Source organism: Rhipicephalus microplus, chromosome 1, assembly GCF_043290135.1.
Source record: "Rhipicephalus microplus isolate Deutch F79 chromosome 1, USDA_Rmic, whole genome shotgun sequence".
NCBI classification, from domain to species: Eukaryota; Metazoa; Arthropoda; class Arachnida; order Ixodida; family Ixodidae; genus Rhipicephalus; species Rhipicephalus microplus.
Window position 1 is genome coordinate 300238081 of NC_134700.1, and position 22813 is coordinate 300260893.

The following is a 22813-nucleotide window of genomic DNA, read 5'->3' on the forward strand; positions in this document are numbered from 1 at the left end:
TTATACGCTCCATGCTCTAAATTTTCTAAACATTAACTTATGGTTTCTTACATTAACGATTAGCTTCAGTCTGTAGAATTTAGCATCTTTACTGCCCTAAATACAACAAACTTACTTTAGGTTGGTACAGTGCGTGTATGCACTTGTAAGATGTATCTGTTCTCATAAGAACTTCAAATGCTTTGGAGCAGACAAATTTAAGTTCAGCCCAATGTAAAGATCTTCTCAATACACAATAGGACTAATACACAAAGATGATTCTTTGCTCATTTGTTTTATTTTACATTACACAGACAACAATTGCACAGAAAACAAACACTTGGAAAGACAATGGCGCCATATCACCAGCCTTGCATTAACAGTTTACTCACCAAAGGCCGCAAGGAAGCAAAGCCAATGACACGAGAGACACCCGCCTTTTAGGCCAAGCAATATTACAACAGTAACCAGCAACCTTGTGTATCAAGACAATAAATAGTAGGTATATGCTAGTGCACACACACAACCACACAGCAATAGACTGTAATGTACCTTCAAGTGACATCAGCAAGCCAAAATTGCTACATGCTGTCAACATATACTGAAACATAACGATAATATGTACTAGACATTATTCAAGTTTAATAAAATGACATATTGATATGTTATGGCTATATAGCTACAGGTTTTAAATGTAGGGATTTACCTAAATAATTTGAAATTTGGCGTACAAACAGGCATAAGCTGTCCAATCTCTTAACAGGGTGAGCACGGTTATTCAAATATTTTTACCTCATACATATGAAGGTTTAAGCATAAGCAAGCTTTCACATAAATTTTTTATCTGCAGGATCATTATGGTGAAGCCTAAAGCAAGAGTAATGAATTGGGACAAAGATCCAAGAGGAATGGTGTATACAGAAAAAATCCAATGGTGTCAGACGCTCAGCTACAAAGAACACAGATGATTTCATTACAACAGAGTACCTTTCTTTTTCGTGAACAATGAGGACTGTTAAATCCCTTGCATGCCTTCCTTTTCCCTTGCCCAAATTCAAAACCAAGTTCCCCGTTTTCTTGATACCATTCAACCTGTATTAGTCCAAGATATTTTAACAGCAGGTGTATTCCCATAAAATTTGGATGAAGAACCAACACCACTGCAATGACCAACTATTCGTTGAGCCTCAACACCTTCTGTGCAAAATGATGTTCTTCCCAAGCATTACCATGCATGATACAATTGTTCTCTCCACCACCAATCTCTAACCATGCATTTGTAAAAGTGTATAAACAAGAGTGATGAAGGCTCAGATGAGCCCCTGATATTGAGTTTTGCCATCTGTAATCAAATGTTGGCAAGATTTCTACATAACTCAACTTGTCATTGTGTTCTGGTATGAAAGATACATTAGGATCTTGTACAAAAGGTAGACTGTAGACTAACTGTCATTAAAGATGCTCAGACAAGCTAAACCTTCGCATGATAATCTTCAAAAGTTCAATGTGAAATAAAAGAATGACTGCAAGTATGCAAGAAAGACTCTGGCTTCCTTACTTGCACTATTTAAAACATTCACTAACTGTGGCGCACCCAAACTTGCCGGGTTAATAACACCCCTTATGGGCAAACATGTCTGGCGAATAGCCACTTGTAAACTGTGGAGAAGACAGTCATGCTTTTTTTCGGCCATTTTCTGTTGTCTTACGACCTGTTATGTTAATGTGTGAAAGAAACATTCAGTACTTTCGACTGTTTTCACCAGCTAGGTCAAGAAGCCAGCAGCCACATCAAAGGGCCTACTTAAAGCATTTCACCATTCACAAGTTGGCCACACAAAAAAGATGTGGCTTCAACCTAGGAAAACAATACTTCTATGCATCTCATGTGCTGCATGTCTCTTCCCATTCGCACAGCAATTGCCAAATGCACCCAGCCCACCCAAATGTTGCTGTCATCAACTTCTTATTGGAGATAGTTCAACTGGTTTTGTTAACCAGCATGCTATAAGGATGATTAATCCAGAATACAACCATCAAAAACCAAACCAACACCAAGTACACAAGGTAGGCACAGGCAACAAAGAAGGTGCACTTCAAATATGTTTTAGTAGACTGCATTACGTATTTCCCTCTTGCTTCAGGATGAGCTCTCGACAATGTTGTATAACACCTATGAACAAAACATGAACCTGCATAAGTTAAACACACTATACAGGCATATATCCATTTTCAGAAACTCGTCTAACAAACAGCAGTTGGTCCTCATAAAAACTTGCGCTAAATTTACATTCACAGGTAGTGTCAGAACTATTCTTAGGATTGCTAAAACCATACACAATGCTAATTGATATATATATATAGATAATGTGCTGTATGATGAGTAAAATCAAAACAAAATAATATCAAAATGTTTTTGTTTTTGCAGATATAAACATAAGGCAAGAACCAGTGTAATATGGCCACATCATTAGAACAAAAGCGAAAACAAGGACTGAAATGACATAATGAAGTAAAAAAAAAGCCTTACTGGTCCTTAAAATGCAGCTTGTATGCAATAAAGCCTAGTAAAAGTACAGAGTCTGAAAAATTAAAATATAAAGTTCACTGAATAATAAGGAAGAGCATAAAAATATATAAATAAAGAAATCTTTGGGCAGTCTACAAATAACAAGAAATAAATGCAGCAACAACAAATACTACTGTTGAAGATGACAGTAGCTTCACATAAATAAACACAAGCTCAACTGCATACAAATTTGTCATCCCGAGATACCTTCGTGTTAAATAGATGATTTTTTTTTCCACCATTATACTGTCACTACAACAGTGGCTATATGTCCTCCTCCCAGCAGTACAACACCATATAGAAATATCTGTAAAAAGACTCCGATTACAGCAGTGGCCGCAAAAGATATGCGACATGCATTACATATGCAACAAGATATATAGTAGTATATCATTGCACACGACAACACTGCCAGACAGCACTGACATATGTTACGTTTTCATGGCAGGCAGAACACTCAACAACCAGAACACTCAGAAATAAAACAGTATTTTCTTTTCACGAAGCAAAGAACAAACGATTTCACTAGTAAAAACCTGACATGCTTTAGCTGAGGCATTAAATCTAGAATTCAACTCGAGGAAAGCCCTAGACCATATGAGCCTATTGTTATGACAGCACAGCCTTCTAAAGATTGAAACACAATATGCATGCTGTTCTTTTGGTATACAAGTAGCTAAATAGTAATAAACAAATATGCATTTAGCATGCTCAATGTTTGTTCATGAAGAACAGAAAGACATACAGTTGCTGATACCATTTTTATGGCACTATGTCAGTAAGCTAACATCATGTGTGGAATAAAGAGATAGGAACATAAAACTTGGGCTCAATAATCAGGAAAGCCATTTCACGTGATCATTACTCTGACTAAATTGTTATTCGAGACATACTCTATTAAAGGGGTACTCTCCTTCTTTTACAAACACATCTCAAACATGCATAGTGGACTAAACTTCTAGGCATAAAACACTTCTGCTTCAGAACATCATTTCAGGTAGGCTGGCACTCGCATGAAATACGAGGTCTCATCAGACTGTAGAAACAATCATGCAAATGAAATGTAAACAAGCAAATGAAAATTAACCTCCAATAAAGATTACAGAAAGAATATGAATGCAGAAGGAGATACGGCTCTTCCAATCAAGCAGGCAACACTTAAAATTGACAGAATGGATGTGACAGGCCACAAAACTATAATTACCAACAGCTAGAACCAAATATGCAACACTGAAAATAATTATCAAGAACTACATTTCATAAAATATTGTTTTCAAGCGTCAAATGATACAATGAGGATAGGAATATTGAACACTGTCTGACTGCGTCAGCCAGGTAGCGTAAATCACAAACAACCAAGCTATTTCCATGCCAGGTACAATATTGTTTCAACAAGTGCACCTCAAACACAAAAGCAAAGATGTGTGATAAGCACTTAAAAAAGGTTAAGCAACTACCACTTCCAACTGATGAGACCGACTTTCTCCGTATAATACATAAACAAAGAAGCCTATAAAGGCACAAAGAATAAACCCCATCTGTCGCACAGTGTACATCACTGCAATCTACATGAATAGACTTTCTTGGAGGTCATATAAAGAAAATGAGCATAAGCACCCAATTAACGAGACGTCCTAAGAAGAAGAAAATGGACAGAAGAATCAAGCAAGTACGGTGTTTTTGGCAGACTACTGAGCATGCACAACGCAATGTATAAAGAACGTCTCACATGAAATCATTGCAGTGCTATCTGGAAGAGAGACAGCTCAGAAAAAGCAACATTGGAAGCAATGTTGATTGCTAATTTTCTAAACATCAGAATAAATACAATAATGATAGATTAGCCACTTCATGTGACTACTTTCTAATCATACAAGAAACAATAGGGAGATTGGAAGTAACATAACTTCAGGGAAAAAGAATGTTTTCTACCAACCAAAGTCAATGTTTTACTAGATTTAAATAGATGACTAAAATACAGTTCAGCTTTATGGCAAAACAAAAAAAGTATGATTACTTGGTAAAGCTATGCATGTCTTGGAATACTCTTAAAAGGCAACTTAAAACTGATGATGACCGATTCCTTTGTATGACAACCCCATTATGAGCCTGCTGAGACGAATTTTTTTTTCCAATCAATTCCTCTCTACCTTTACATCTGCATCAGCCGTGTAACAACACTTTGGGTAGAATTAGCCCTCTCAGCACCGCTTTCACTTGGACGTGCAACTAGGCATTATCATCACCACACAGGCTGCTTAGCATACATTGGAAAATTAAAGAAATGAAGCAAAAAAGTGCTGCCGTTACTTGGGTTAAAGAAAAGAAAAAGAACCCAAGAGGTGATTTCCAGAACAAATAGCAATATTATAGTTAATGCACATGCAGGCACAAAGCAATAAGTGTGCATAGTGGCAACAGAATTTGCCGCAGCAAACCAACTTTGCATCCACACATTGAAAGTGACCCAGCGTGCTGCACCAAGTAATTCTGAATCAATAACTGAGTAGAGATGGTTAAAACACTAAGAACGCTAAACCCGCAGAAACATAGCCTGTTCACCGGAGAAGAGAATACGCCTAAGAAACTTTTCACCAAAGTGAAATCCTCAATGCAGCATAGCCCTGGAAACACTAAAAATCCTTTTCTGGGACATTCACAAGCACATATACCTAATGTAATATTGCCAGCAAATAACACTTAATGACTAATGTGCAACACAATGTAGAAAATGCCCTAGATTCATAAATTTCACAGTTTTGCATAATTGTTTCAAAAGTGTAAAAAGTAAAAGAGATTCCCGAGAAGTAATGCTCTAAAAGCTGTACCTTGTTCTGAACAAGTTTCCTGAACATAGAATATACTTTTACAGCGCAAACATAAAACGATCCACAAAGAAAGCGACGACACACACCGTGTGTCGTCGCTTTCTTGTGGTGTGTGTCGTCGCTTTCTTTGTGGATCGTTTTATGTTTGCGCTGTAAAAGTATATTCTATGGCTATGAACCAACTAGGCCCAAAAGAAGTTTTACTTAAGTTTCCTGAAACATTCTCCAATCGTACCGTGACAAAGAGTAACTCGCGAAACCAACCTGAAAACATCTCTGAACACAAAAGTAGAGTGCGACAACAGACAATACAGACAGGCGTCTTCTTGTGTCCTGTCCTTTTGCGTAGTGCTTTTCATTTTCAGACAACGCACCAACTTGCACAGTAGAGCATTCTGTGAAAACAACCCAGTGGTTAAAACCAAACTGGAAACCAAGAACCAGCGTTATGTTGTGCTAAAGTATTTGCATTAACACCGTAGTATATTTACCTAAGAAAATTATGCACAGGGTCACACAAGTGAAATGGCTTTCAGTACGAATGTAAGCTGTCTCCAGAAGTGACAGAAAAAAAAGGAGTATGAAGACTCTATGATCTCTTCACATTTAATCATTACAATACAGGAAGAAAGGTCAATTCTAAATTAAGTAAAAACCCTACTGGGACTGTAGAAACTGCAGTAATTTCTTATTGCGGCATGTATGAAAAATTTCTTTTACGGGCGAAGCAGGCAGAATGTAAAATTTCTGAAATATGGGTCAAGAAAAAAAAGCAAACTCGTACGACTCCAATATTTTTTTTTATTATTTGTATTTTCATATGTCGCTTGTAGATGCAGTTTTATAATTCAATGTGACGAAAGCAACTTATTACATCCATGTCGCTAATTTTTAAATCATTATTGTCTCACAAAAAAACTAACAAGGAAAAAATATTTTTATGCATACAAGAAGCATGCATTGAAAGCCCCTTTAGCGAATCGGACAGCCAGATGAATTTTTTCGTTTCTGTCCATATCACTTGAATACATGCAGAAAGCCACAGCAGAAGAAAAATGCTAAAAGTTCGTGGCAAAAATCACATATAAGTCCAATTATGTTCAAAAGAACAAAAAAAATCTCTGGCAGCCTTTTGAAAGGTCCTCAATCGCAATTCTCAATTCACAGACTCAGGAGACAATTGAGGCAAGACTCTTGATAAAATATTTAGCATAGAGATCCACAATCAGTAAGCAAAAAAGTTACAAAGACCAAAATTATTAAAAGAGAATGAACCAAACTAATAAATTACTGCCCAAGACAGAGATCATTAACTGTCAGAAAGATAGATGTATAAGAAATCAGATCAACAGGGCAGTTTCAAAGCATTAGTTGTGTCATCAATCGGTGGGTGTGTGCGCTTGCAGAGGCAAGGTGGCCTCCTCCGGCAAAGGCGTTCGGCGGTATGATGTTCGGGTGGCCAAGTACACCACCATGGCCGCAAAGCACACCATGCACAGTGCTATCATGTGGCCCAGCACCGCCTCACCAGGCAGCGTCTGGTAGTTTGCTTTCCTGCACACATGAAAGCAACGCTGTTGTGTAAGGTAGACTTGCAGAAACACGTGGTGCTGAACAAAAATAGTGAATAATTTCCAAAAAGGCTTGCCACTACCATGCTCAGGAGTAAACAATCATTGATTATTAACAGGTTCATTAACTTTTTGTACATATTTCTAAATCAAAACAGTTGCAGTAATACTTAAAAGATGAACAAGGCATTTGACTGTCAAAAGGTATAGGAGTGCAAACAAATTTTGTACAGACAGAGCCATCTGTGGCCTCTTGGTGAAAAGTATATACATATGTGAATGATTGATAATAAGACAAAACATTTGATCAATAGTGGCTATTGCTGAACTCCCGATCTACAGCAGACTCTCAGTAAACGAAACCTGAAGGGACCGGCAAAATATGTTCCATTCAACAGGAGTTCCATTTACTGAGAGGTGAACATGGGTGCAGAATAAAAGCCTGAAACCGAGGATTGCCGAGGCCAATAGTTTCGTTCAAGCAGTAGTTCCGTTTAACAGATTTACGTTTACTGAGAGTCTACTGTACTGAGAATACTCACAGTCATAGGGGTGAAAGGTATATTCACTGAACAAAAGTTGTTCTAGCAGATCCCGATGACTAGGTGTTTGAACAACACTACCCCTCATTGAGAAGAGTTAGGGATAAGAGTTAATGGAGAGTAAGCTGCATTGGCTTGATGTCAAGGGATGAATTACAACTCATGATTACTGAACTGATCAAGAAAAGCAGAAAAGTTGGTCGGAAAATAAATATGCACAAAACTAAAATAATGTGCAACAGTCTCGCCAGAAAAGAGCGCTTTGCGATAGGTGGAGAGACACTGACAGATGTAAAGGAATATGTATACTTAGGACTGGTAGTAACCATGGAGCCGAACTATGAAAGTGAAATAACTAGAAGAATAAGGATGTGGTTGATCACATTTGGCAAGCATTCTCAAATCATGAATGGTAATCTGCGACACGCCCTCAAAAGGAAGGTATATAAATGCTGCATCTTGCCAATACCTACCTACGGTGTAGAAACCTGGAGGCTTACAAAGAATGTTCAGCTTAAATTGAGGACGACGCAACAAACGATGGAAAATAAAATGGTAGGTGTACCCATAAGAAACAAGAAGAGAGCAGAGTGGGTCAGGGAACAAACCGGGGTTAAGGATATCATCGCTGAAATCAAGAAGAAATGGACATGGGCCGGGAATGTAGCACATAGGCAGGATAACCACTGGTCCTTAAAGGAGCAATGACGTCAAATTTCAAGATCGAGATGGGCCCATCATTCGATAGCTTGGTATGCATAGGTCTTCTTGGGCAAATTTGAACGGCATCCGTCGCGTGTAAGTTATTTTAATTCGATGTCAAACAGCATAGAAAAGCTAAGGAGAAAAAACGGAAAATAGACTGCCCTGCGACATCGACACTAGTGCTACACGTTCGGCATGGTACATTCCACAAATACCCTCCTGAGTGGCAATGCCCTTGTAGCGATGACAAGTACGATCCGAGTGTTCTTATCATGGCGCCCACTGGTGCCGAAGTGCAGAAACGCACTCGCTCGTCTACAGCGGGGCTAGTGAGCGCAGGTGCAGTCTAGCCCGGCCGTGGCTCGTGGCGTCTGATCTTCATCACACCGGTTTGAATGATTACGCGAAATTATCAAGATAAAAACCACCTTTAAAAGAATATCGAAAGAGCATGATTAAACGTGTGCTTGTCGGTCAGCATGTCGGGGAATCGTTGTGAGTTGCATGTGAGTCGCAGTCGTCTAGTTTGAAGCACAGAAAAAGCACAATCGGGGTGTGTTGTCATATCACGTATGTGTTACACATCAACACGACTGCAAGCTATCAAACGTGGAAGAGCGTGTAGTCAGATATCATCACTAACAAGTAAGACACAGGTATCATTGAAGTTTAGTACATCTGTAGACTTTGCATACACGTAAAAGTGGTAATACGTAGGTGTTCTGTGGTAATACCGTGTTAACCGCGAGAAGCTGGATAGGTGGGGCCATCTGGAGGCGCAAAAAAGAACCTGACAAGCAGAAAACGTATTCTATTTCTCTGCTGATGTTCATTCGCGGTAGCTATATTGCATTGACCCCTGTGCGTATACCGGAATGCTTTGCATGACAAAACACACCAACATAGCTGAGACACACGAGCGAACATGGCTGAAGCATGCATCCTTGGGCACCTCTCCAGCGCTGCTTAGAACAGCGTCCATTTCAGAATCACTGTTTCGCAAAAGGTTGATCGAAGGAAAACTAATTCACGACGTCGCAAATCGCGGGGATTCGAAGCTCCTGACTATCGTATTGAATCCGAGCCGACACTTTGTACGGCTACTACAGCAATGTAGGTGATAAGACATGACTGAATGTGTCCGCCTAGCAGACGAAATGTTTGCGTAGCAGCTGAGCCTGACGTCACTCTTTTCTGTAAAGAAGTGGTCAGCTGTGGCGTGATCTGGAGGGGACCGCGAAGTAGCGCCACTGCTGGTGCTCCCAGCGCTGAAAATGGCGGGATTGCCGGCCGTTTTTGAATAGTGCTAGATCCCAGTGATATAAATCAATAAAAGTGATAGTATTGATCTCTCTGTTGTGTTTCAGGTCGTGAATCGCTGCTACAGTGTCTATAGCTACTCGCTGACGCAAAAATCTTGGCATGAGTAAATTTGATGTCAGTGCTCCTTTAAGGGTAAATGAATGAATTCCCAGAGAATTCGAACACACAAAAGGGAGACAAAAAGTTAGGTGGGCCGAAGAGATTAAAAAGTTTGCAGGTATAACGTGCCAACAGAAAGCACAAGACCGGGTTGATTGGTGGATCATGGGAGAGGCCTTTTCCCTTCAGTGGACATAGTCAGGCTGATAATGATGATAATGACCCCTTGTAGAAGCACACTTGGGACTTAACACACCACAACAGAAAGCAAAAGTCACTTGTTGACTTCATGCTGACTTCAACACGGTGCTAAGAACCTCTGTTGGTCTTGGGGTTGACAATGTTCACACTTTGAAGATATGCGCTTTGCGACAGCATGTGTCTTACAATATGAGTATTAAAAATCAAATTAAGTAAATGCTTGCATTAACACAAAAGTGTTTTTCGCCAAACTCCACCAAGACTTCACTGACATATTTTCCTCACAGGTATGACGTCCATAAAATAACGCACGACAAAGAAAAAGACAGAATAAAAATTTCTGTTGCCAAGAATCACACACACGAGTTGGCGGTGATAGGTGCCCAACGCTTTAAGCTACGGGTGCACGAGGCTCTACCCATGGGCCTCTCACACATTCTTTCTGAGAGCACAGGGCTTTTGGCTGAGTGGTAGGGTCGGGTGGAGCGGTGAAGTGCAGTATCGTAAAATTATACAGAGCCAATAGGAGTGATATGAGGGAGTAACGCTAATCGTTCATGCCTCGTTTTTCCACATTCAAGCCTCAACCTATGAACGTGTGCCTCTTGTGTTATTGAAGCGCAGTGTGGTAGCGCACACGAGCACAGGCATATTACTAATGAGCACACAGCTTGTCAATTCTCTTATCAAATTAAGTGCTTTAAATGAGTGCATATCAAGTACCAGTATTCATCATGTGCTTGTTGGTACCATATTATCATACCGGATGTGTACATGTGCATGTTGAATAGTAAGCTATCACAAGGGTGAAATCATCATCACAGACAATAGTCATCAGGATTTAGATGTGCCACTAAGCATCCATGTCAAACGGTGCTATAACGGCCAAGCATCAAGAGGCACTGAACAAGCTCTCATATCAATGTACTTCTGTGAAGACGCGTTTCACTCTCGTGCTATACCTATTTCTACGGCAGTGGGATCAGCCATGTTTTTTCAGTCAGAATTAGACAGATGGCACCACTTTGACTCTTTCGTTACCGTGGAAAATTTAGCCACATTTTGTATGCTATAGCAATTACCCAGACGAAAATTTGAAGCGGGATTTCAAGTGGTCCTGTACCACTTGCTTTAAAGTGGAAATTCAAGCTGTCCAAAGAGGTACCACTTGCTATCAGATGGCCATTGAGGTGGTGCCACTTGCTTTCAAGTGGAAATTCAAGCGGTCAAAAGTTGTGCCACTTGCTATCAGGTGGATATTGAGGAGGTGCCACTTGCTGTGAAGTGGTTTTCAAAGTCGTACCACTTGCTCTCAAGTGCCCATTAAAACGGCACTACTTGTACGGCAACTGGTCCCACTTGCTTTCAAGCTGTTACTGAGATGGCACTACATGACCGACACCAGCTTGCTTTCAAGTTTCCATTGACGGTGACGTGATGCAGATTGACCACGCAGTACATGGGCCACGACTGGTTCGATTTGCTTTCAAGTGGCTATTCAAACTGTGTCATTTGAACCACAATGAACTTGTTAGGTTGAATCAAACTGATTGGACAGCTAAGTGGCCCATATCTTGCTTATCATTCTTACTAGCAAGACAAGAATTAGTATTATTTGCAGTCACATGGTACCTTAATTATGGGAATAGCAACTAGCTAGATCTCTACTATTGTTAAGATGGCCTTGCATGATCATCGCACGTATATCGGGCACAATTGACAACCATTATACACCCAGGCGCATGCGTTTTTTGTGTTGTAAAATAACTAATGCTGTGGAAACAATGTACTTTTATTCTATAGCCTTGAAGTAGATGTGCGCCACACCAACATGTCGAACAAATCTTGCTAATCTAAACATGAAAGGAGGTGCTTGCAAAGTTTGCTCATACTGAGCCATCGTGCGAATGATTTGTGCTTAAAACGTTGTGGTCACTCCCTATGAAAAGAAGCTTTTTTTTAACATTTGCTACTATCTTCCACAATCTAAGAGCAGTTCTTTATAGCTGCCACTCCCCATAACTCCGCTTCTTCTAGAATGCCACCATGCTAGTAGCCCCGTCTAACCTTCCCGACAGTGGAGCTTCGAGCAATCACAGCGGCGGCGAGACTCGCGATGGCGGCCGCGGCGCCTGCTGCTTGTTTTCGGCAAAATAAAGTTATTTGCATTGGTCTATGCAAATTTTCTACTTGATTCTCAAGTTCGACGCACGAAATTACGTATCATGACACCATAATCTCGTTTTCTTTTTTTAAGTGTTTAAGTGTCTCTTCAACTGCTGACACGGCATTGCATTCCCGGATGAAGGATCGGGTATTGCGTGAAATTGAAAAAGTATATTTCGCTCACAAAGCAAGTACTAATTTCTGCATCGCTGAACCCTCGGTCATGTTACTTGCCACAGATTTGGACTTCTCCGAAGTGCCCTTCACCTCATCTTTTTTTGTTGTTGTTGTTGATCATGGCTTTTTAACACGTGTTCACTTAAAGACACATATATTCATTTTTTTAAATAAATTCTAAGTCCATAGTTTGCGCCTTGTCCTCATTACTTTATCGTGTGTTATTGTTCTTTTGAGCACCATCTTTCTAAGATGATTCTTGCCTGATGGCAAAAAAAGTTTGTCTTGTAAAATTGTCTAGATCATACGCAATGTCGCAAATCTGCGAGAACTTGTTGAGTTAAAATTGTGTGCACAATAATTAGTGCATTACTGGGGTGAAGTTTTTTCGGCATTGCCGGACGGTGTCTCCTTTGAGAGTGTAATTCAAGAAGGATTCCCGGCGATCGGTCTGGTGGTGGCTTTTATTGCAGTTGGGAACATGAATTCATGCGCCTTTAATAAATGTATTCAGTTGTAATGTAACCATGTTGAGCCGCTTATGCACATGCACACCCCTCCGTGAACAATATGCGGATAGAGAGAAATAAACATGATTAGAAACAGATGAGAGCCTTCGCAGGTGGGCAGTCTTCTTAATTCAGAAAACGTGGACTATTTCCCTGCTAAGATCGATCAAGTCACGAGGCAAGTCTCAAAGCAGGGCTTCCTCTGTGCTGAAGTCGACTGCCTTACCTATCGCATTGTTGAAAGCCACCACAATTGTTTAAATATACCATAGTATAACTTAGGCGACGATGGTAAATTGGAGACTAAAGTGCAATCCATTTTTAGCTCTCCCTACTCGGGGCCTTTCAAGAATACTTCTACGCCTTCGTTTACTCATAGCAGCTGAGATATAGAGCAGCCCTCATTCAATTCTTTTTCTAACAAAGATAATAATCTTAAGGCAGGAAAAGCGCACGATCAATTCATAAAGTGTTTCCTATTTGGTTCCCGCCTGCACCTACGTCACTTGTGATGTAAATTTCAGATCAAGCAAACCACAATAATGGCATGACAGAGTGGTCTAACATTCTAGTGCCCCTGCTCAGTGGTAGCTTCCTCTGCAATGCCTGAGTTCAAGGCACGAAAGCATTGCATAAGCAGCCCGCAATGCAGAAAGCCATGTTCATGGTCGCTAGACACAGAAAACAGCCTTCTCAGCAGTAGGCAAGAAAAAATATGTTACGAAATCTCATTATATATACAGTAGACTCTCAGTAAATGGAAATCTGTTAAATGGAACTACTGCTTAAATGGAACTATTGATTTTGCACCACTTGGTTTCAGGCTTGTATTCTGCACCTATATTAACCTATCAGTAAACAGAACTCCTGTTTAATGGAACATTCTTTCCTGGTCCCTTCAGATTTTATTTACCGAGATTCTACTGTAATTACGTGACTGCTACGCTGAATGAAAATTTTCCTTCAGTTCGTTTTTCAGTGGGCAGCCGAGAGTGATCACTGCCAAAACTGGGGGGGGGGGGGGGGGGGGGGCTCAGCTTCCCTTACTATTTTAAGTGGGGGAGCCAGCGCACCCTTTGCCTTCCCAAAGATATGCCTATGACAATAGAGTGCAAGTACTGTCGTACCACCAGCAAATATATCGGGACCGGTTCGTGACAAACTATGAAGATACAAGGTGTTATCTCTTAAGACAAATGTGCATAAAGAGCCGTCTAGCAGGAATGATTGCATCCATAGCATTGTTTGGCTTAAATTGATGGCTTAGGTTGATGCTTAGGTTTGGCTTAGGTTCACCTCACACTGCTCGTTGATGAGGCGAAGTAACTGGGAAAGAAAAAATATGCAGTTGATGGGGTCAGTGCTCGTAGAGTCCTCATCAGCCACAGAATAGTGTGACAAGCAATCCGCGTCTAGGTGCTGTCTTCCCCTCTTATATGCTACCATGTAGGTATACTCTTGCAAGCAGAGTGCACAGTCAGCGAGACGACCTATAGGATTTCTCAACGAGGCGAGCGAACAAAGTGCATGACCTTGAACTGGTAGAGGCCATTAGGTGGTATGAAAGCTGTCTTTTCTCGGTCCATGGAGTTTACAGAAATCTGCCAATACCCGGAACAACGGTTGATAGAAGAGAAGTACACGACACCATGCAAACACTTAAGGGTGTCGTCAATGTGCGGTGGAGGGTAGGCGTCTTTTCTTGAGATGTTGTTGAGGTGGCAATAGTCCAGGCAAAAGTGGCATGACCCGTCCTCCTTTTCAACTAACACTACCGGAGACACCCAGGGACTAGAGGAAGCCACTATAATGTCCTTTGCAAGCATTTTGTTGACTTCTTGCTGGATGACGCCCCGCTCAGACGCAGACACCCTGTAGAAGCGGCAGTGAACAGGTTTGGCATCCCCAGTGTGTATGCGATGCTGGACAACGGATGTCTGCCCTAAAGGTCAATCATCAAAATAAAAAATGCTCTGGTAGGACCCGAGAACAATCTGGAGGGTTCCAACATGTTCAAGTGGAAGGTCAGCAGGGATCATGTATAAAATTTGACGGCTGCCACAATTTGTTTTCGGTGGACCATGCTGCATAGGAACAGCATCCAGAGTGAAAGCTTCAAACTGTGAATCCAGCAGCGAACGAAGATGGACTATAAATATGCCTTGTGGGAGAACTTGACTTATGAAGCCGAAATTTGCAACTGGTAGCCAAGTTCTATTTATTGTGATGCTCAGAACAGTAACACAATGTGTGAGCAGCAAATCTGGAAGAGGTGCAGCGTAGTACTCGCCATCTGGCACAGCCGGTGAGCAAGCATAATATGTCAACGTACGTAATAGCTATATGAATAAATTAAAGCGAAACGGAGAAGTGAGCGAGTTGGTAGTGATTCGTTACATCTTTGAACTTTGAACTTTATTTATTCCAACATACCATTATTTGGAACAACATAAATGTAGCACGAAAAAACACGGACAAGAAAGGGTACGCCACAAGCGCTTCTTACTGCTGCAGAAAAGAACTACACCATCACCGAGCAGGACTGTTTTGCTGTTGTTGGTGCAGTGCAAAGATTTCTACCATATCATCACGACCGTCACTTTACCGTTGTTACCGACCATAACGCCCTATGCTGGCTTATATCGCTGAAAAACTTATCAGGTGGCCTCGGTCGCTGGGTGCTTCGCTTGCAGGAGTATGATTTCAATGTCGCCTACAGATCTGGGAAGAAGCATCAAGATGCTGATGCTCTATCGTGATGTCCTTTGCCCCGCGGAGGCCACTCCCTATCGCTACTCCAAAACGGCACCACCTCTCCAATCCCAGGGCTAAGTACATCACCTGGCACCCAATTCATCCTTGCTTCACAACAACTTGTCGACCCATACTGCCGCATCATTGTTGGCCGCTTGACCGGCTCTACTACTCCTCCAAACGCCCGACTCAGTCGACAACTTAAACAATTTAATCTTGTCGGTGGTGCTTTATAATATTTATAATAATATTATTAATAAATTTATTTGCCATCTTTGTGAAATATAGATGGGGGATTGTACAAAAAAGCCGTCTTCGAACAGCTTGACTAATCTACAACCCTATGTATTTGGCAGTGCAGCAATATTACATACAAACCTATGAAATATTAATATAAATACATATATACTCCTGCACTTTTACATAATTGTACAAACACAAAGCCACACACACACGCATATATACATACAGGTGCATGCTAGTGCTTTAACATATTTCAACACACACTTCCCTCTTAAAAGGCAACAAAATCAAAAACGTGGAGCACACCAGTGGAGCAATCAATAAGCACGAAATTGGCGGCGAGAAAATCTAGTCCAAGTATAAGGTCATGTGGCAAGAACAATAAACAGGACGACCACCTGCAATGGTAAATTGTGCAGTACACATTCCTACAACAAGAACAGTCAGCGACTTGTACCACAATGATCAAGGGTAGCGTAAGGAACTTCTTCATGCAACGACGAAAATCTGTGCTCATAACAAAAACATGAGCGCCGGTGTCAATTAAAACCTTGGACAGGAGTGCCGTCAACATGGACTTCATCCGATATATGCAAGTGCATAAGAGGACTTTCGAGTAAGGTCAACCATGCAACTTGACCTTCAGATGCTGTGCAGCCTAGTTTTCCAGGACATGCGGATACAGTAATACTATAAATCAATATAAAAACTAAGCATTGCACATTTAAATGGTATTACTTTATATATTTCATATTAAAGTATAATATACAAAAAAAATTTAAGAAAAACAAAATTCACTGAACATTTTATAAAATATTTTTAATTTTATGTTTCTAAGAAAAAAAGAAAGTAATGATAAGCGATATAGAAAAATGCTTGCTCAACAGTTTTCTATATAAGAGGAAAGTTTAAATTAGGCTTATGCGAATATTCGGACGCTTCGAATATTCGAACGAATAATGCAATATTCAAATTTGCTTTGAATTGAATTTATATTAATAAATATTTCAAATTATTCAAAACAAACGAATAGGTGCATAATCTTAGCGTATATTTATGGATATTTACTGTATTTACACGTGACGACAATGGCCAGGACCACTGGTGAGTGGGGACCAGTCTCTATCCACTTCGTAGTTGTTTCTTCCAGACAGAGACCTTCTACCCCTTTTTGCCCCAACTCCACTACTACCTTGTGGCACTATCCCATGACGTAATTGTGCCCGACCTGGCACTTCTCACGAAAGTGGAGTGTTGGGCAACACATAAAGCTTCAGCCTTACGACATACACAACAGTAGATGGTGGTGGCATTGAGTGCGCAGCATCAACGAGTTGCTGTATCTCGTAGGTGAGGTCAGTGACCTAGTCCAGGACTTTTTATAGTGCATCATAGCGAAATAAGAGCTTTTCAGAGGGGCTGATGTGATGACATGGTGTCCACAAGAGTACTATGGAACCGGGTGTATACAAAACTTCACAATGGTGGCAATCGTACCAATCTTTCTGAGAGGCTTGAGAAAGTATGAGCCGTTCTCGGGCAATCTGTCGTGCTGCGTCAGCTCGTTCTATGGCATCACGGACGTATGTGACAGGGGAGCTTGAACCAGCGGGAAGGAGAGTGTCAAGAGGCAGAGAGGGTTCACACCCATAAAGAAGGTAGAACGGGGAATAGCCTGCGGTGTCATGTCTAGAGGAGGTGTAAGCGAAGGTGACGTAGGGTTACATTGCGCCCCAGTCCCGGTGTTCTGAAGAAACATACATCGACAACATGTCGATTAAGGCGCTCTGTAAGCGAATACATGTCGATTACAGGTGCTCTGTAAGTCCATTAGTTTGTGGATGGCATGGTGTTGTGAATATGTGGTTCTTGGAACAGGAACGTACGATATCCTGGATGACGCGAGATAAAAAGTATCAGCCTTGGTCAGTAACGAGCTGTCGAAAAGCACCGTGATGCAAAATGATCTTATGCAGCAGAAAGTCGGCGAGATCAGCAGCCCAGCTGGTTGGGAGAGCACAGGTGATCATGTAACGTGTCGTGTAGTCGGTCGCCACAGCAAACCATTCGTTCCTTGATGCGGAAGTGGGAAATGGCCCGAGAAGGTTGAACCCTACGCAGTAGAATGATTCAGCAGGGATCTCAATAGGGTGAAGGAGGCCAGCTGGAAGCATTATTGGTCGTAGGTGGCGACATTCTTTTGCAAAGAGCGATATAGGCATGGCCAGAAAAACCGGCGCCGAATACGATCATAAGTGCGGGTGACTGCAAGGTGACAGGGGGAAGGTCCATCGTGAAGCTGTTGGAGAACATCTACACGCAAATTGTAAGGCACGACAAGAAGGCGGTCAGGACCATTAGGGCGCATGTTGTGGTGGTAGAGAACCCCTTCGTGAAGGAAATACAAGTTCAGAGAAGGGGTGGAGTAGCGGAACGCAAGCTTTCTATGATGAGAAGTAAATACAAGTCGCGGCATTGCTCAGAAGCGATATCAAGAAAGTCTTATATCGATAAGACGCAAGCCTCAGTAGCTCTCTCTGTGGCATCTGGCGGATCCACTGGATACCGTGATAGGCAGTCGGCGTCCTGATGGAGGTGAGCAGATTTATACATGACTGAGAAGGTGTATTCTTGGAGGTGGAGAAACAACGACCGAGGCATCCCATGGGATCTTTGAGCGACGAAAGCCAGCAGAGCGCATGATGATCAGTTACAACAGTAAAACTGCGGCTGAACATGTGCAGGCGAAATTTAGTGACAGCCCACACAAGAGAAAGACACTCTCTGTGATGGAATAGTTCTTCTCGGCAGGGGACAAAAGGCGGCTGGCGTAGGAGATGACGCAGTCATGTCCATGCTGACGCTGAGCTAAAACAGCACCAATTGCGTGGCCACTCATGTCAGTGCGGTCTGATCGAAATCAGGCTAATATTGGCGTAGTCGTGAGGGCTGCCATGAGCTCAGAAAATGCAGCACTTTGAGGCGAATTCCAAGTAAAGGGGGTGTCTTTTTGCAGAAGCTTGGTGAGGGATGACGATAGTTATAGCGCGAGAACAAAACGACGACACAGAGACAAGAAGGACACGAAAGACACGAGCGCTCGTGTCTTTCGTGTCCTTCTTGTCTCTGTGTCGTCGTTTTGTTCTCGCGCTATAACTATCGTCATGCCATACCAACTAGCCCAAGCTGCCACACTTGGTGAGGGGCCGCGCAATATCGGCGAAATCCCGGATGAGGCGGCAGAAATAGAAGCACAAACAAAGGAAGCTCCGGACATCCTTAGCAGACAAGGTTACGGGAAATTGAGTCACCGCACGAATTTTCTCCGGATCGGGCTGTACCCCAGATGTGTTAACGAGGTAACCAAGTACAGTTCTTTTGCGATGGCCGAAACGCCTTTTGGAGGAGTTCAGCTGGAGACCAGCGTTGCGGAATACTTGGAGAATACTGGACAGTCGCTCAAGATGGCTCGCAAATGTTGGTGAAAGAACAATGATATGATCTAAGTAGCATAAGAAAGTAGACCATTTGAACCCGCACAGTAGGGAATCCATCATGCACTGAAAGATGGCCGGCGCATTGCAAAGCCCAAACGGCATTATCTTAAATTGGTATAACCCATCAGGGGTTACAAATGCTGTTTTCTCTCGGTCCCGTTGGTCAACAGCAATCTGCCAATAACCAGATCAAAGGTAAATGGACGAGAAAACCTTGGCGCCATGAAGGCAGTCAAGTACTGCGTCATCAATTCTTGGTAAGGGGTAAATGTCCTTCTTAGTGACCTTGTTGAGATGTATATAGCCGACAAGAAACTGCCACGTATTGTCCTTCTGCTTGAGAAGCATGACCGAGGATGCCCATGGCTTGATGAGTGTTCGAGAACGCCTTTGGCAAGCATTTTCTCGACCTCTTTCTGGATGACTGAGCGTTCGGCAGCAGAGACACGGTAAGGGCGGCCATGTATTGGTTTGGCATCGCCGGTGTTAATGTGATGGGTCACAACTGATGTCTGGCCTAAGGAGCGGTTGTCAAAATCGAATATGTCTGCATAGGATCTCAAGAAATGGTGGAGGTCTTGTGCTTCGGAGGACAAAAGATCTGGCGCTATCATTATGGCAATGTCAATGCTTGAAAAGTTGAGTGCAGTGAGCAAGTTAATGTGCAGAGTAGGTTGTTCAGCTGACAGTTCAGAGATATCACACTCTTGCAACGACGACACAATGCCTAGTTTAATACCAGCAGGCAGCACGTGCGCGGTGAAACCAAAGTTCAAAAGAGACAAATAGATCTTGTTGTGGCGTACTCTCACCACGGTGTGCGGGACAGCAATGGAATGCTTCAACACAACGTTGGTAATGGGTGAAATGACATAGTCACCATCGCGCACAGGCGGATTCTGTCGATGTCTGCACGTGGCATTCCAGGTCTTTCCTTGTGGCCTGCTGTTGCCCAAATGGCCTGCTAAACAACTCGACAAACTTCAGTTTGCAAATGTCCCAGCTGGTCAACTCCGACTCATGCGTCTCGTACCAGATGAGCGCCACATCCCTCAAGTAAAACATAACGTTGGCCAGCATCAACGTGGGGTCCCACCTATAGTATTTGCTCACGCGCTCGTATAATGCAACCCAATCTTCAACGTTCACCTTGTCCTTGACGATGCCCAAGAGGATTCCGGGGTCTGACGGAGGCAGGAGAATCAGAGGAGGCAGCTGCTGCTACTGCTGCTGAGGCTGCTGTTGCTTTTGTGGGTTGGCCTGTTGAGCCATTGCAGGAAAATGAAGGTGGCGATCGCTCCGAAATTCCGTGTTGGTTTGCCGGGAGAACCAGGTAGGCGTACCTCGCACCTCCACCAATAATCTTACAAGGAAACATATATTTACGGATATTTACAATATTTACATGCGACGACAATGGCTGGCACACTGGCAGGCGGGGACCAGTCTCTATCCACTTCATAGTCGTTTCTTCCAGGGAGGGAGCCTCTACCGCTTTTTGCTTTAATCTCACTACCACTTTGTGGCAGTATTAATCTACATGTAATGCTCTGTAAAGGTGGTTTCACTGCAATAAAGAAGTGCTAAGCCGTAAAAGCACCTGTCTAAAAGTATTAGTCCGCAAGTAAAAATGGCTTCACTGCAGTAAATTGGTGCTAAGCAGTCAAAACACATAATCAACAGAAATTCGCACTGCAGCAAAGCCCTACTTCAGGTTTAATGAAGAATTACTCTCACATCATTTTTTTGCTTATTTTATTTTCAATTTAAAAGCTCGTTACACCGACTTATATGCTCTAAGTATAGCAAATTTTAAAATGTAACCTACTTTACTGGCTATCATTAGGACTGCACCGAAAGTGAAATCGCGCTACTATTCCAAGTTGTTGCCACTTCCTTTATTGCAAGAAAAACAGCTTTCGCATAGGCCTTGGTTTAATTAACGAAAATATCATGCACGTTAGTTTGGTCCTGACAAATATGCCCCTTTTTCTTTATAATATATGATATATGTACTTTTTGAATTCGATTCGGAATTATTCGACCAAAATCATGATTCGCTTGGAATTCGCTTCAACCTGAAATTCACTATTTGCACAAGCTTAGTTTGAATAATCTAGCACAAAAAGCGAATCAGTTACAATTTTTTTTTTTGCCTGCCCAGTCAGAATTCTTATACATACTATTTGATGAGGTTACATGACTATATTTTTAACTTCTACAATTTTTTCAAACACGATATAAAAAAAATAACCGCGAAGAGGAAAAAATCTGCTATTGAGTTATAGCTATTCTAGCATGCTATTCTAAAAAGTAGCCCAGGAAAAAAAGCAAGACACCAAAAGGTGACACTTAACAAAAATATCGTTAAACACTGCACACAATAAAAATATTTAAAAAATTTAAGATACAGTAACATCTGTATATTTTAATGTCTGACATTATCAAAATATGTGGAATCATGTCTGAAAGCTCCAAGATGAAAAAAAATTTCTTTTTCAAAGGTTGGTGTGCCACTGGGCAAAACAGCTGTTACAAGTGGCATTGTCCAGTCCTCAAGTTTGTTGTCCCCTCAGTAGTTTTGAATCTTTCTCTGCCCCTTGAATCAATACAATTTGTTATGAATGCAAGTTTTTGAGAGGAGGTGTAGTTCTGGGAACCCGGCTATGCCCATACACATCAGCAGGCAACCTAAGACTCTTTCTGCTTTTGCAGTATTTGCAAACATGCACACTCATTTTTGCTAATAGAAATTTTGTTTATTGGCCAAAATGCCAATTTCCGTTGTGACACACATCATTTCAGTGCTCAACACTGCTCTCGGGTCACGGCCTTGTTGGGCTGGATGTCACTTTCTGCTGGTAAAAGGTTGTGTCACCAAATTTTTGCGCCTTACTGTTGAGACACTACAAATAAAAGACACGACATAGTCCAACCCCTTTATAAGAGACAATGATGTAGGAGACAAATGCGACAATGGTGTGCCTTCATTGAAATAAAGAAAATGCATACATGGTGCCCTGCTTAAAAGAGACAAGACAAGAACTGCTGTCTGGTGCATCTCTTTTATAAAGAGGCTCCAATGTTGGGCCAACATGCTCAGGACATCTCAATTAGCATGAAAAAAATCTATGTGGCAGAAAGTGTAATGTGCTGATCAAAACTGAAGAACCATCGAGGCTCATTTTGTGGTTTTTTATGGTCCATTTATTTCCGTCATTTGACATCATCCTCAGAGTCACTTCTGCTAACAGCAGAAAAATTGCTTGCGAACACAATCGTCCATTGAACAACATTTCCGAGTGGGTCTCACTATTGTTTCGTCTGCTATTTTTGCGGACAGAGCAAGCGACCTTTGAATCTTTAAGTCGGTGTTAAATATCACTGCCACTCGAGACAAAAACTAACTATACAGAAAATGACACATTAGTGCTTACAGAATGTGCTAGATTGGGCAACTAGTTGACAGGAGTGTCCGTACTTTTAAACTTTCACTCGGCACATTTGGGTCTCTGGTGACCCACGTGCAGTAACAAAGGAGTAAAAGAGCCTTGCAATAATTTTTGAAGTATTCATGGAATGATGACCCTGTAGAAATTTATTTCCTTGTGAAACTCTTGTGAAAAGAATTTTCCATATCCCTCAAGTAC

The 22813-nt window shown here is 41.7% G+C and overlaps 1 protein-coding gene across 5 annotated transcripts in view; it reads right to left on the reverse strand.

Annotated features, from left to right (window-relative positions):
* Positions 1-255: 255 nt before the first annotated feature.
* Positions 256-22813, reverse strand: part of LOC119159458 (transmembrane ascorbate-dependent reductase CYB561) — a 94182-nt gene continuing 71624 nt past the window's right edge. For all 5 annotated transcript variants that reach the window (XM_075865478.1, XM_075865487.1, XM_075865494.1 and 2 more), the window contains exon 5: positions 256-6930. In XM_075865478.1, the coding sequence (XP_075721593.1) occupies positions 6756-6930 (175 nt within the window). In that variant the 3' untranslated portion in view covers positions 256-6755. The remainder of the gene's footprint in view (positions 6931-22813) is intronic.